Here is a 16,294-nt window from a genome sequence, read left to right on the forward strand (position 1 = left end):
AGAAACCACACGAATAATGATGGAGAACCTCATTTTCTTATAATATTTTGGACATGCTCTGGAATCAAATAATCTCTATTGCTCCTTCCATTAATTTTGTGCAATTAATGCCACTACCATATTGTATGTACATTAATGAATGTGAAAACAGGTAAAACAAAAAAGAATCTCATTTTATGAAATACAATGCAATAAAACTGACGTATTAGATCTTTGCATATAAACTCATCTATTTCACTAATATACATTGAATATTAAGTGCTTTAAGAAAGCACATGTTTAAATAAATGATACAATGATTTTTTTTTTTTTTTTTTACCAAGAAAATAACATTATTTAAAGAAATTTATAAAACCTTTACAGAAGTTTTTGGTGTTTTTCTTTGTTAAGCAGGTGGCATTACATGCTTGTATGACAGGAGGTGTGACTTTTAAAAAGCATATACTAACTGGAAAGAGGTAGAGAAGAAGGAAGAGAAAAAAGGAGAGAGAGAGAGAGAGAAGTGGGATTTAACAATATATGAAAGCAACCATACTAATCAGAAATTTGGGTGTTTTTTCTTATGTGACTTGTTTACCTACTTAAAAGACATTATGTAAAACAAGAGCTCCAAAACTCTTATGAACACTAGTATATAGCAATTATAGTTTTTTAAGGTGACTATTTTAAAATCAATACTCATGTAATAGTGTTAGTGCCAAAATATCATCTAAAAAGTTGACTTTGTAATTTGCTTCACATAGGTGGTGACAGGTACTATCAATGCTATGTGTTTTCCTATATTGCCATTGAAAACTCGCTGATGAAATGAATCTGGAAAAAAAACAAAATAAAACAGGAAATATTCTGGGTTGAATCTACACTCCTGGTCCATACTTACTGCCCTTCTTAAATTATATCTGATTGTCTCTATCTACATTCTTCTTCATATCCCTCACTTTATACACTCTGCTACATGAGCACACATATCTGTCTACACCGTTGACCACTATCCTCAGGTCCTAGGACTCCAACACCTCACAGGCAATTAACAAATATTTGTGGAATTATGTCTCTCCAACAACAACATCCAGGATATGTCATTAGGGCTCAAATTCCAGTATGTTTCTAAGGAAGTGCTGTAGAAGCACTTAAAATATTAATTAATTAATTGGCACAGGAGAAAAAAGAATTCCTTTGCTATAAAGACACAATACCTGAGAGGAAGACAATGAGTACATAATAACAACAGCTTGATAAGTAGTGTGACAGATAGAAAATATATCATTAATCTTTAAAAATGAATATATTTAGAATATAATTCAAAGTCCTGAACATGAAAAAATCCTATAGGATCTGGTCTTTCTCATTTCCCAACCTGACTCCTTATCATTCTCCTTCATGTTCACTGCACTTTAGCTACCCCAGCCTTTTTTCTGAACCTTGAATTCACCAGCCTCATCCACATATCAGTCTTTGCAATTACTTTCCCTCCTGTTTAGAACAACCTTTCCTTAGACCTCTACAGGTGTCCTCCTTTTCATGATTTCAGAGAGGGCTTCCCTTAAAGCTCTCTCCAAGAAGATTCCCTTCTTGTCCCCAGCACACTATCTTTGACCATGTTTTAATTTTTTCATAGCACTTACCATGCATAAAATTATCTATGTGTTTAATTGCTCATAGTTTGCTTCTCCCCATTACTACTGTGAAATTTTAAGAGAATTACTGTTTTGTTTACAGCTATAGTTCTACTGGCTTGAACTAAACTTGATACATGATAGAAATAATATTTGTTGAATCAGTGAATGGTAGACGTAAACATAGGGTGCTACAGAACACTAAAAAGGGACCATCCTTTTAAGAATGAAAAACAGCAGAGCTAGGAAATATAAATCAACTCTGTATGATATTGTTTGGGCTCCTGATTAAACCACACATGAAATCAGAACTTAAAAAAAGACATTGTGGACCGGGCACGGGCCAGCGCTTTGGGAGGCCGAGACTGGCAGATCACGAGGTGAGGAGATCGAGACCATCCTGGCTAACATGGTGAAACTCCGTCTCTACTAAAAATACAAAAAAGTTAGCTGGTGTGGTGTCACCTGTAGTCCCAGCTACTCGGGAGGCTAAGGCAGGAGAATGGCGTGAACCTGGGAGGCGGAGTTTGCAGTAAGGCCAGATTGTGCCACTGCACTCTAGCCTGGGCGACAGAGTGACTCTATCTCAAAAAAAAAAAAAAAAAAAAAAAAAAATTGTGACCAAATAGACTTCCATTTTCTGTCACTTGCAACCAAAAGAGAACGACTAATGTAATTGTTATTCAGTGACACCAAAAGAAAAAGTCCTGGAAAGATGCTTTCAGTTCTCTTTAAATAAGAACATTGTGATATTAAGGCTTATTCTGAAATACTACCTGTTGGGTACAAAGTACACTATTCCAGTTATGAGTCCACTAAAAGCCTAGGCCTCACCACTAAGCGATATATCCTTGTAACACAACTGTACTTGTACTCCTAAATCCATAAAAACGAAGAAAATAACAAAAAAGACTTATTCTGAATAAGACAATGCTATCTCATTAACTGGTGGACTCCTTGACATTGTGAGACTCTAGGCAGAAGCAAAGTGACCTTGAGACTGGGTTATTGTGTCTTGGACTGAACACCTTCTGAACTTCCTTCTGACTGAACCTTCCATACCTCTATAAATAAAATATCTTATACATTTTATCAAATAAATACAACTTTTGAGTACTTTGGGTTTTTAACTTGTCTTCAGTTTAGAATGTTTCATATCTATTTTCCAACCCTCACGTCTACCTGTTTAGTTTGTATATTGTTTTCTTTCTGCTCTCCATTTTGTAATGTTTAAAAATATTAATAGTATTCTTTATTTTCTCTAGTGGAAAATCTAGATACAATCTATTGAATAATTTTGCCTATATACTATTTTCCATCAACCTAAATAAGACATCAGTAATTGTTGTCATTTTACAAACAAATTTATACTTTGAGGCATCTCTGTAAGAGAGACCGCTAAAATTCTTCTTCTTTTATGAATAAGAATGTGTAAGTGACATATATTTAATAAAGAGAAAGAACTAACTCTGACATTAGGAATAGTCCTCCTTAGTTTCACATATCAAGTCTCAAATCAAACAGTTCCAGTACAGGTGATGGCTAAAGTGATAAAAAGGAGTTGATTATCGACAGCTCCAAAAGAGGCCATGATCAATAATTTAGCATAAAAAATAAAAGATTTCAACTGTTTTAAAGTATGCTTTAGGAAGTCAAAATTATAAATGATTCCCCCCAAAAAAGAGTAACTACAGAAATGTACTTTTGCTTTCTCAGTCTCTGACACAATAATGACTTAGCATTTTCAGCTATGATATTCATTGAGGTTTTATTAGATACTCCTATATCCAGACATCCTTTATTGTTCTGTTTTTATTTCCCTAAATGACTTAGGTTTTAACTACCTGCTGTTTTTGATTACAATGCTTCAAACACACAGATTTTTAGGTGGTGAATCTACTTTGGGTTGCACCTATTTTAGAGTGCAAGTTTCCCTTAAAAAATCTGATTCTGTGGATATTCCTTAGTCTGCACATGTTCCACATCCTCTTCTTTGCCCATGGTTTGCATTCTTAAAAAGCTTTGACATGGCTCATCATGCTGTGTGCATGAGACATGGTTCTGTCAAAACAAAATCCATATACTGGGATACACAGCCCAGGCTGGGAAAATTCAAAGGACATTACCTAAATCATTCCGCATATTTGTTTTTTTCATTTAATGCTGAGATTACAACTAGCCTCTTCCATAATTTTTATTGTTTTTATGGTAAAAATGTGACCAATCCTCAACTTTCTGCATCATAAGAATATATCGCCTAATGATCTGGACATTTAATACCACAGAGCTCAGAAAAGCCTCTGTTTAAGTACCTAGCCGTTTGAGATTTCCATCAACTGAATAAAGATGAAAAGGAAAGAAGGAGGCTCATCACAGGGGTCCTGTTGATAACATTTCATTTAACTTATTTCCATGTAGCAACACAGAATCACAAAAAGAAAACTATTTCATTTAAAATGACAGGGCGACTATGTTACATCCACTGTAAATAAGTCCCACCCAGGAAGTGATGATAATGATAACGGGTGGCATTTGCAGTTTATGGAGGGATTCTTCTTAGATGAAATTCACCTCTTGAGTATATGACACATCCATATCACATCTCAAAGGATAACAAAATAGCTATTTCACAGATACTGAAATAAAGGAGAGAAAGGGGTTTTCAACAGCTATGTAACAAAGCATACAGAATAATTTATTAAGCAGATTCTGGCATTTAAGTGATATGCCAGACACTGTTAAGACGAGAAAATGGTCAATTTAAACGCGGTTATAATTAGCTGAGGCAAATACCCCTTTCTGTCCTGAACTTGTGAGAGAAATGGAATCTACAAAAGTACCAGGCCCACCGGTTTCAGGATGGATCAGTGATTTGATGCTGATATATAGAGATAAATGGCGGCTCCTCTTTTATCAATACTATTTCAGCACTGTGAATTACTTAGAAATACTACATTCACAGACCAGTTTTAGCCCTGTGCAGTAAGTCATGATTTGAGATTTTGACCTTAAGAGCTCTCAGAGTAAGTCAAATAGTAGTATTCTAAAACTTTTACATATTGGAAATAACACCCCTAGAAACTACCACTCAAAATTTCACATGGTCAGATGAAATATGAAAACTATTAAATGAGGTTATAGTTACATAGAGCAGTGCTTTTTGAACTTTTCACCATGGAAATATTCCTGTGGAGGCCATAGCACTTCCTAGTCCATTTCAAACTCATGAAGTCTCTTTGTTGTCTTTGCTTTATCTTTATTTTTATTTTTTTATTTTTTGAGACGGAGTCTCGCGCTCTCGCCCAGGCTGGAGTGTAGTGGCGCGATCTCGGCTCACTGCAAGCTCCGCCTTCCGGGTTCACGCCATTCTCCTGCCTCAGCCTCCCGAGTAGCTGGGACTACAGGCGCCCACCACCATGCCCGGCTAATTTTTTGGTATTTGTTCGTAGAGATGGGGTTTCACCATGTTAGCCAGGATGGTCTGGATCTCCTGACCTCGTGATCCACCCGCCTCGGCCTCCCAGAGTGCTGGGATTACAGGCATGAGCCACCGCGCCCGGCCACTCTTGTGCTTTATCTTCAACAGATGTTTTTTTGTCACAATATTAAAAATAATGTTTTATACTTTGTGTTAGTGGTAGGTAGACTTGGTTGTGATTACTCTGTATGTGTGCTTTGTATTCTGCTTTTTCCCCACTTGGTATTATAAAACACTGTCTCCAATTACCAAAAATGCTTTCATTTCCCAAATCTCCTGTGAGAACTAATCCTCAATCAAGACGAATCTTGATTATCCTCTGATTTCTCATACTGCTAGCATATTGCTAAGTAATCTTGTGTATATGTGTACCACAAATGGTGACTCACAGTATTAAACTACAAAATTCTACCATGCAGATCAGTGTGTATTGATATAATGTTTACTTGATAGCATGAAACTATGTGATTGGTACCATTTCAGCAAAAAAATGGGTTCCCTAATAGGAGTCATCGGCACTGCTGATATTACTAACACAAACAGGTGGTACCACATCAGGCAAAATCTTTACTATGCCTTTGAAAGAGGATCAGATAACAATAAAGTTCCAGTTCTTGCTTCTGAATTTGAAGCAATATTATAAGGACAGTGCAGCTCAAAAAATCTGGTTGTGTCTGGTCAGCTGGTTAGGGCCATTTCTGGCTTGTCGGCAAAACATTTCTTTTCCTTGTCATACTCCCAGGTGCTACTGCTGAGCAAATGGGAACATCACTGTCAGAAGTATTCGAAAAGAACAAAAAAATTGATTAGGACAATCTGTGTGCTCTTGCCATTGATAGAAACACAACTGTGACTTGGGGTATGACTAGGGTCATGGTAAGGTTAAAAGAAAAGCACCCAGGAATTCTCTCTTGTCATCGGCTTTTTAAACTGACTGTTCTTGGCTGCTGCCGGCAATATGTAAGTTTCCATCAAATACCAAGGGAGGTTTAATAGTATTTACAAGTTGCTCTTAGGATTTTCCCAAGAGGTTGCTACTTTTACAATGGCAGAACACTTACAATGTGAAGTCTGGATTTTAGCACACCAAGTCTTAACATTTGAAGACTTCTTGATAACATAGAACTATAAGCCTATTCATAACTAACAATTATTATGAGCTGTGTGTGAAACTGAGTCTAAATACTCTTCCTCCTAAAGTAACTGTTTTAAGTCTGATACTGATTCCATTAAATTTAAAAGAAATCATTTATTTTTAGAAAACAAATGTACCAAAAGATCAATTACTATAACAAAGCAAAGGTCATCTAGTCTCTTAAAAGACTACACGAAAGTATGTGGAAATTCATTTAAATAAATATGTCATGCAAAAATGAAAGTTGTGAATACATTGCAGTTCCTTCTGTGGCAGAAAGTTAAACTACAAGCAAATAATTAAAACACTTGTGAAGGCTATAAGCAGATTCAAAACAACACTATTGTATACGTAATTCAAATGTCAATACTGCTTAACAATAACTCAATTAAATAATTTTCTTTAATGTGAGAAGGTATAATTATTTTTATAATTTTCATTAAACAGGATCTCTTGTCATAAAATTTCAAGGTTTTATACTTTCACTCAGACTTATTTACCGACATTTAGCCATAAACTTAGCTGTTAGGACATACAAGAGCTAGAATAGAGCTAAACATATTCGCTTTTGTGGGCCAATGAAAAAAACAGTCCTGGAGTAACATCCAAAAGGGAGCAAATTAAATAATTGCTAAAGAGACAAATGTACAAGTATTTAGAAATATTTTATTGTAACAGCTGAGAAATTTTTAAAGTCTGTCAATGCTCTTAATTCTGTATCATCCAGTGTTTGGCAAGATAGACCATGGGGGGGAAAAATATACATATACATATATATACGTATGTATATACATATAACTATATATATGTATATGTATGTATATATTTGGCTTGGGACTAATAAAACCAAGGCATTGAGAAAAGAAAAAGTAACTCATGACAATATGTCAGGCATTAATGCAAACAGTTCACAAACAGTAAGTTCAAGGACCTGTAACTCAACAAGCAACACTATGCATGTTCTTGAATGCAGATTTTGAACAGACCAGATTTCTTTTCGTGTTTTCAGATTTACAGAACACAATTCCAGTGTGCCGTTTTCAGAGGTTCACTGTGAGTCCTCTAAAGGTTTCTTTATCATTTAATATTATAAATAATTATGCTCCTGGGCGGCAGTTCAAAGCTCAGTACAGCACTCGTACAACACCACAGGCAGGTCAGGTGACCTTTCTCCAATTCTCCTCTCTCTGGTGCTGAGGACAGACAAAGTGATATGTCTGTCATACGCCATTACCATTAGAACAGAATCTTGTTCTTTTATTACAACTGAACTCCGCCAGATTTCTCAGCAGGAATGCTAAGTGAAATCAATGTCTTGGATTTCCAGGCTGAGCTTGGAGGTCACAGCCACTCTATCATTTCTCAGCATTATCCTTTCTCTCTCGCGCACACACTCCCCAAGCCTCCAACTGGCATACAGCAGATTGAAAACAGCATGCATCAGAGGACTCATGCTGTACAATTTTACAGTCTTTTGGAGCCCCCTCCTTTCGATTCCCCCCTTCCATTTTTTGCAAATTGCAAATAAGTTTTGTTTGTGTCCTTCTCTAGAGTTCTGAGTCAAAGGCAAAGGCATACCCAGGAAGAAAGGCAGGCAATGCAACTCAGAGAACATGGTAGATTTTTGACAGCTATCAATAAGATCATTATCTTCACATTGTCACCTGGATGTGACTTACAATTCCATTGTTCCAAAGAGCAAATATACTTTCAACTTAAACCATCAATTTGGTTTATGCCAGGTAAGTATGTAGACAACACAAAATCCTTTAGTAAAATAACTCTATTTTATGGTAACACAGACATGAAAATTTGCCAATAAAACACACAGAAAATACCCCCAAGACATTAATAATTATTTGCTTAAAAACATAAATATGATAATAAATGATAGCTATTACACATGAATAAAATAGCTTTGTGAAGTCAAAATGTTTATTATGCTATGTATAAATGTCAATTCCAGGCTACAAGAAAGTAAATTCATGTATTGTAATGGGTCCTCTTTATTTACTATAGGTGGTATTTTTTTGGCCATGTTCTTCATTAAAATGACAACAGTATTACTTATTGGTGTGGCTATTTTTAACCCACTACATTTTACTGCTGAGCCGAAACACAAACACACGGAAGAAATCTTTTCTGACAATAAGAGCAGTTGTGGACAGTATGCTAGAGGGCACTGAGCAAAGAAAGGGCATATTTTTATTAAATCGTTGTTACTTGAAAAGAGGCACTTTATTCTTAAACCTTTGTGTATTTTACAATAATTGTGGATGGAAAGAAGTACAACACCCACTGTTTTCTTAAACTTTATATGATAGAAAATTCATAAAGGCTTACTTTCAAAAAGTAATTGAATTTCAAAGAAGAACTATATTTTTAAATAATGTATAATCATGGCTATAGAAACACAATCTACTTTTTCACTTGTATTAAATAAACAGAGGTATATAAAACCACAGGATGTGGCAGATTTCTGACACTACTGAAAGAATCATTCTCTTTTGCACAAAGTCTATAAGGTTCTATGAATGTAGAGAACTATATAGTTCATAAAGCAATTTCTTAATGTTAGCAAAGCAAACCTTCAGTTACATTAGCATTTTCCATGGTTACCTAAGAAAATATCATTGTAGCAACTGCTCAATAAACATTTGAATGGATAAATGAGTGAATGGACAAATGAGCAGATGCGTAAATGGATGAGGCTGACTGACATCAAAAGCTTCATGATGATATGTATAAGTAATCTGGTGAGAAGGTATCAATGATAAAAAGTGATTGTAGGTGTAAGAAAAAAATCCATCAGCCATTTAAAAGTGAGCTACATATCCTAAAATCATAAAGTGAAATGTCCTGATGTAAAGCCTCATTATGAAACATGATGTGAAATCACATCAATAAATCAAGGGAAAAAACAGAGAATAATAACTCATAGATGTATCTGTGTATGACAATGACTATGCTGCTACAGCGATTTATTTTATCCAAAGTACATTTTTCTTTACAGGTGATACATGAAAACTGTTGGTCCACAGAAACACTAAAATTATCACTACTTTAAAATTAAATGTATTTAATAAATGTTAAAATAATTACCAAGTTTTAAAAACTTACATGCTGTTGTGATTATAAAGAAAAGCAGACCAGGCCTTAGATATACATTAAGCACAGAAGATGCATGGTCCATTAAACAACTGAAAAAGATCTTAAAAGTGGCATATGTATTGTATGTACACACTACTGTCAATGTAGTGTGTACAATCATTTTCATTAAATATTTCTACATATTGTTGAAAAAGCATGGTCTAAGGTCCTTGTCCAGGTTAAGTTATATTCCCCAAAATATTTGTCTTTTAGTAACATGGAAAAGGACTGGGGAATTCTAGGAAGATGGAGGCTGGAGTGCCCTTTTCCAAATGATTGATTGATCCCTTCTCCTTACTGATTTACTCTCTGGAGTATATAATAACTCTGAACGACATCCTGACAGAGCCACCAGGGTACTAGAGAAAGATTTGTTTAGGATTCTTGGATTTTTTTCTTTTAATGTTTTCTAATCCTTTTCTCTGTGTATTGCAACGATTGTGACTATTCTTACCCTAGTTTGCTTTAGACATGTCAACATGGCACTCATGGGATGGAGAACAGAAGCAATTTTCTACATAATTCAGCAAAAAAAAAAAAAAAATGTGTATATATATGTGTGTGTGTGTGTGTGTGTGTGTATATATGTGTGTGTGTCAGCTTTCTATTCAACATTTTCTAATAGAATCAAATTTTCTGTGGTTGTTTCCCTGAGTAATCTCAAGGAATCTCGCTTTATGATCACTTTTCTTATTTCTTGCATGGAAAGCTTAATATATTTACACAATATCATTTAAGCAAGATCTTAACACAAATACAATTTTAAAATCAATTTTTCGCTCCTTTTAGGCCAAGAAACATACATTATTTGACTTTTCCCTGATCCTTTTCCATGTGTTCTAATGTTTTCTTAGCTTAAAAACCAAAACTACTTCTAAATTGCCTTACTTCTAACACTACTATTATCTTCATTTCCTTACATCATAATCTCATTGGGTGGGTGATTTATCTAAAAGTATATCTACACTGCACCACATCATAACAGTCACTGATATTTTTAAAACACCTTCTGTAGGTCCTAATACTACTTGCATTTTAAGGTCTATTTCAGTTGTCCCTTCTCTGGCAAACTCCTGCTGGGATCTCCCACTGAAGATCATCTCTGCCTCCCAATATAACTTCCAATGTACTTTATCTATAACTTTTTATACAATTTACTTTGTTTCATAGAGTATGGCTATTTGGCTATTTTTATACATAGCTACCTAATCAGACTGTAAGCTCCTTGGGTACAAGATACCCATTTGATTATCTTTTTTATCACTCACATTTTCTGCTATAGTTATCCGTACATGCATATTGAATAAATGAATAAATGAATGATTACATGTATGCAGATAAGTTTACATGCACACCTGTTGCCCTTACTTGACTCTTACCTCCTTGTACACCCAGAGTTTAACCTAGCTGCTGGCATATAATAGACATTTAGTAAATACCATTGAATGAAAAATAAAACTAAGTGGCAAGACAGTGGTTTCTTCAAAAGGGTACCTTGCTTTTGGGTGGTGGGCTGTTTGTGCTCTTGTCTGTGTGAATGCTGGTAGGAGATACAGCAGCACCAAGGTTGCCTTGGGGTATGCCTGGCAGCTTCCCTCCTGGAGATACCTGCATTGCAGCTAGCTGGGCAGCATATAACTGCTACAGAAGAAAAAGAGAGGGGGGGGGGAGAAAGAATACTGTGAATAATAAGATAAACGTACCTTTCAGAGAGTACATATATTCAGATGTGGTATTTTTCCTATGGGCATTTTGTTTAGTGTACTGGAATATTTAAAGAAAGAAGCTGTCACCTCAGATTTCATTACTTTTTAGGGGAGAAATGGCAGATACCACATATAAGTGATCTCACCTTCAGTATGTCCAGGGACTCAAAGCAAATAAGAGCCATCCATATTTACTTTATTCCAATGTCTATGGAAGGCAAGTATAACATATTATCCAGTTAAGAGCTCTTTATATTCTACTTTGAATTTACACAGTGTGTTACAAAAGGATGCTTCATATACACAGTAATTTTCTACTATCCATATTGGTTCAAGCCCTGTATGCCTCTTTGATTTCTTGAAATGGGCACCTGAAACAATTTTTCTGAGGGTTAGGTGGGTAGAAGTAAAGAAAAGTCACTGAAAGGCAATGGAAAAAAAGCACTTAAAGAATATTATCTGGTCCGTCTGTCTACGTTGATAAAAATTAACTGGATGCTTGCCAGAAGTTTACTTTACTTCATGATATATAAACCCAGACAAATCTCAAATTATCTTGAGGATTAAGGTTTTAAAGAATACTGCCTAAAACACATATTCTTCCACTAAGCCATTACCTATTCTTATCAAATAAGCAATAGAAACTGTCCAAGTAATTAATAAAAGAAAAATTTTACTTTGATAATGATAGCCATATGATATATTATCCTAAAACAAGGAAGTTGCTTTAAATTCAAATATTACATCAAATATTTAGATTATTACTCTTTTCATCTTCTTTTTGCACTTTGTTAAAATTTTAAATAACTACATAAGAAAATAATTATTAAATAAATATATCATTTAAATTACTAAATATTTAATTATATATTTAATATTAAGTAAATTTTACACACACACACATATCCCAGTTTCTTATTTCTCATTCGTCTTGAGATTCCATGGATAGCATTTACAATGCAAGCTAGAATTTCTACAATGAAGCAAGAAAAAAAGCTCTCAAGGAGAAGTACTGTGAAATAGTTATCTTGATTATCTTAATTTTTTTTCTGAAAGAGAAATTCCAAAAGACAAAATTGCTCACAATAAGCCACAGATCCTGATTAGCATTGTCTCTCTCTAAATAAAATAATGAAAACTGAAGACAGCACACATTTACGTGAAAAATACACATACATAAGTCTCCAGACACTATAACCTAAATAAAAATACATTAACATTATCGATAAAAATTATGGCTTATTTTCATGCAAAGTAATGTAAAATATATTCCAGAGAAAAACTGAAAACCAGAAAAATATTTTTATATTAATAATTATCCCATAAGCGTTTTATGTGTTAGAATAATTACATCTTTTCTTACCCCAGCCAACTGGAAAGAATAAAAATGATTGTCTTCAATTACATAAACATTAAAAGGATAATTCACTTCAAAAATGAAGACTTTAGAGTTTACTATTTAAAGAAAAACTACCAGAATTGATCCATTTCTCCCACCTGTGTTAAAAATCTATGGCATTATACCCTGCAATTTAAAAAGCACTTCTTTCTGGCATCATTCTAAACTACTTATAAAGTCTTTAAGAAAACAACCAATTATCCTAGGATATCACTTTACAGATTAAAACTATGCCCAGTAGAATGCATGTACTAATATTGAATTTTTAAAAATGTATGTTTTTTCACAAATTAACTAGCTAACTATATTATAGTTTATGCATTTCATATTGGATTGTATATTGTATTCTTGTCTTTAAAAATGATTTCACTGGGTATTATTACTAGAGGATAAAAATTTCTATTACTGATTTGTTATACACTAAAAATGAGATTATTGTGTAATTACTAATGACATGGAACATTACAATATCTGTGGGTAAAGAAAATGTGAACAAAACAGTTATTCAAAATTTAATTTTGATTCTTCATATTATTGACAAAATTATTGGTTATTTGTGTTATTTAGATATTTAAATAGCTTAACCAAGTAGTCATTAAATGTGATTCAATATTTAAATATTAGGCACCAGAGACAGTCATAATTTCCAAAGAAATATAAGAACTAATATTAAAAATACAAGCATAAAAACTCTAAAATAGTTTATTGAATTAAAGGATTTAAAGGATGGAGATGACATATATTTGGAAATAAAAGTTATACATATTCCTTCCTCATTGAAATAAATGTACTTTCACCCTTTTAAATATGGAATTAAGGTGTATCTGAGTTAAATTGTCCTAAAAGAAATGCTTTTGAGTTGAAAGGGAAGAAACATTTGTAAAAGAGATAGACCCAGTTAAATATGCTAATATTTCTATAATAACAGTATGATATCATTTGCCTTGCTGGTATTTCTATAGAATACAGAGACTTAATGTAATTTATGATGAGAGATAAGCCTGCTATTCAGTTCGAGGGTGGCTAACATTAGGGTGCTCTTCTCTACCCCAAATTGCCCATAATCTCTTTCTCATATTTGGCTTCTGTGCAAGAGGACAAATTTTAGAATTACTCTTACCCAACTGTGATCAGGTTTCCACTATTCCCACATCATTGCATTTTCCACCAAGCATATCAAATTTTCCTGGTGTGCCAAGGTATTGAAATAAGGCCAGGAAATATCTATTTCAACACATTTTGTGTCACAGATATATTTTCTTAAAAGTTACATTATAATACAAAAGCAAAAATGAACCCCGTCCTAGAGAATTTAACATACTTTGAGTCTGCACAGATAAGATCAGGAATTTTAATACTCTTGTGTTCTACCTTAGCCATTCACAAATTAATAGGAAATTTCAGCAAAATTAAAGAAGCTGACAATAATTCTTCTATCTGGCTATATATGTAAGAGTGGATAACTTTTTTAAATGCTGCTGTGACTTATTTTAATTCAAAGTTTTAAAAAATTATGCTCCTTTTTCTATCCACTAAAATATGTGTAGCATTGATTTTAAAACAAAGAAGCCAAGAAATGATGAACAGTTTCCTTCTTTTATTAAATGTTCTTGAAGCAAAATCCAGCCTAATAACAGGTGTTTACCCTGAGTGAAGTCGACAGTCACAGAACCTTTGGTTGACCTTGTACAGGGGAAAGGGCCATGAAATCTAGTGACTACTAGAAGGTGACCCGAAGTAAAAAGCATCTGGAGAACTATATAATCCACTTATGTTTCTATGTATGTCTTAAAGAGAAAATCTGGTTAGCATCTTTCTTTACATAATGACAGATAAAACCCAAAGTTAAACATAAGGTATATTATGATGAATGTATTTTTATGACAGTGAAGTTGTCTAAAACATCAGAAACAAACAGATAACACTAAACAGAAAAGGCTGAGCTGAGCCAGGTTTGGTGGCTCACACCTGTAATCTCAGCACTTTGGGAGGCAGAGACAGGAGGACTTTTTGAGCCCAGGAGTTTGAGACCAGCCTGGGCAACATAGTGAGACCTCACCCCCTCCCCCCCCAAAAAAAAAATAGCAGAGGAGACAGAAAGTGTACAAACATAGTATCTGCCTTAAGTCAAGACTGATAAACAGAAAACAATGAGACTATAAGTGTACTGTAACTGTATGTCACTGTTGAAGGTGTTAGAGAGAAGAAATGCATCAGTGCACTCAGGTATGTTTTCATAGAAGAGATGGAGTTAAGGTGGACATAGGAAAAGGAGGTAATATTCTAGGAAGGGAGTACAATTAAATGAAAGGCATGAGAGCAGGAATGAGCTAGTTGCAGCAAAGGAAATATAGAGGTTGGTGTGGAACAGTGAGTGGTAGAAAGGACAGTGCATACATAGTCATGTTAGAGGAAAATAACATTAGTTTTGTAGGCTACATTCACCTTAGGAAAGCTTTTGAAACATAAGCAAGAGAGTTTTCATTGAAAATGTAGTAAGAGAAAACCACCGACTGAGAGCAATAGATATAATGTTTTTAGCTAGAATGTCGATAATACAGAAATATCAGCTATGAGGTTATCAACATTTAACAGTGATAATTCTGATCATAAGAACTTGAGTTGCAGTAACAGTTGTGAAATGAAGATGGAAAAAATAATTTCAAGTTCATAGCACACTGGGCACATAAAAATTGCCAATTAACTGGGGAAAAGAAAGGAGAAACAGAGGAACAGGATGATAATACAATTTATATACAATCTTCATAAGTATGTAAGTATTCTCACCAATCATCTATTCTCATTTGTGCATATTCATCATATTATCCTTTAAAGAAAAACAAAACACATACACTATATTTTTCTTTTATTTCTTTCTTTCCTTCTTGACAAAGGAATAATTAATTCACACAGAAAGGATTTCCCTGAATGACTAGATGCATTCAATCATGAACTTCCCCTAAAGTGTGGCTCATTAAAACACTTTAAAAATATTATGAAAAGTGTGATGTTCTCCACCACCAACAACATAAGCTTGAATTGTATCTAACTTACTCAAGTCTAATCAGTTTTTCTTGTAATTTATTATTATGTGCACCAAAGCGCTGTTGGGCAGTGGGCTGGCAGTTCATTAACAGGCATTCTTTCTGTTCATCTCTAATGGCCCACTATGGGGCCAGAAAAGGTCTGGTAGGATAACAGATATTTTAACTTGTACTAATTAATTGTTGCTATTTGGGGGAAAAAATAGTATAATTGTATTTGGACGACATAGCTTTTATGCTATGGTTAGAATCAATAGTGTTAAATCAACCGTGCTTTTATATGAAGATACCTATTTTATATGAAGATACCTTAAACAAGTACTTTTCAGTGTGAGGAGTAGAAAAATTCTACAAACAGCTTATTTAAATTCTAAGCTAGTCTATGTCATTAATTCCTAGAGGTGATAAATTCTTGCCACTTTTCTGTAATAGCGTACTTTCCCGAAATTGCTAAAAACACAACTTCTCTCAATGACTACTAGTCCACTGTCTAACTGCCATCTGGAGTATTTGGATTCAGTGCATTAGGCACTGACAAAAATATCTATCAAGATTTGTTGCCCCAAATCATTTACTGACCAGTAAACCCCTTGAAGGCAGAGATTATGTCCCTGCTAATCAATGCTTTATCAGAAAATTTTAAAAACGAGGAACAGTAAAATTGAACAAATGCAGAAATTGACTATGTAAAATATTAATATAGATCTTTTGTACATATTTAATGTATTTCATAATGATAGTGACTATACACGAAACAAATTTTTAA

General features: G+C 34.0%; 1 protein-coding gene across 19 annotated transcripts in view; it reads right to left on the reverse strand.

The window, feature by feature from the left end:
- Positions 1-16,294, reverse strand: part of SOX5 (SRY-box transcription factor 5) — a 1,034,891-nt gene that overhangs the window by 65,188 nt on the left and 953,409 nt on the right. For all 19 annotated transcript variants that reach the window (XM_050746696.1, XM_050746702.1, XM_050746700.1 and 16 more), the window contains one exon: positions 10,874-11,020. In XM_050746696.1, coding sequence (XP_050602653.1) covers positions 10,874-11,020 — 147 coding nt within the window. The remainder of the gene's footprint in view (positions 1-10,873; positions 11,021-16,294) is intronic.

Source organism: Macaca thibetana, chromosome 11, assembly GCF_024542745.1.
Source record: "Macaca thibetana thibetana isolate TM-01 chromosome 11, ASM2454274v1, whole genome shotgun sequence".
NCBI classification, from domain to species: Eukaryota; Metazoa; Chordata; class Mammalia; order Primates; family Cercopithecidae; genus Macaca; species Macaca thibetana.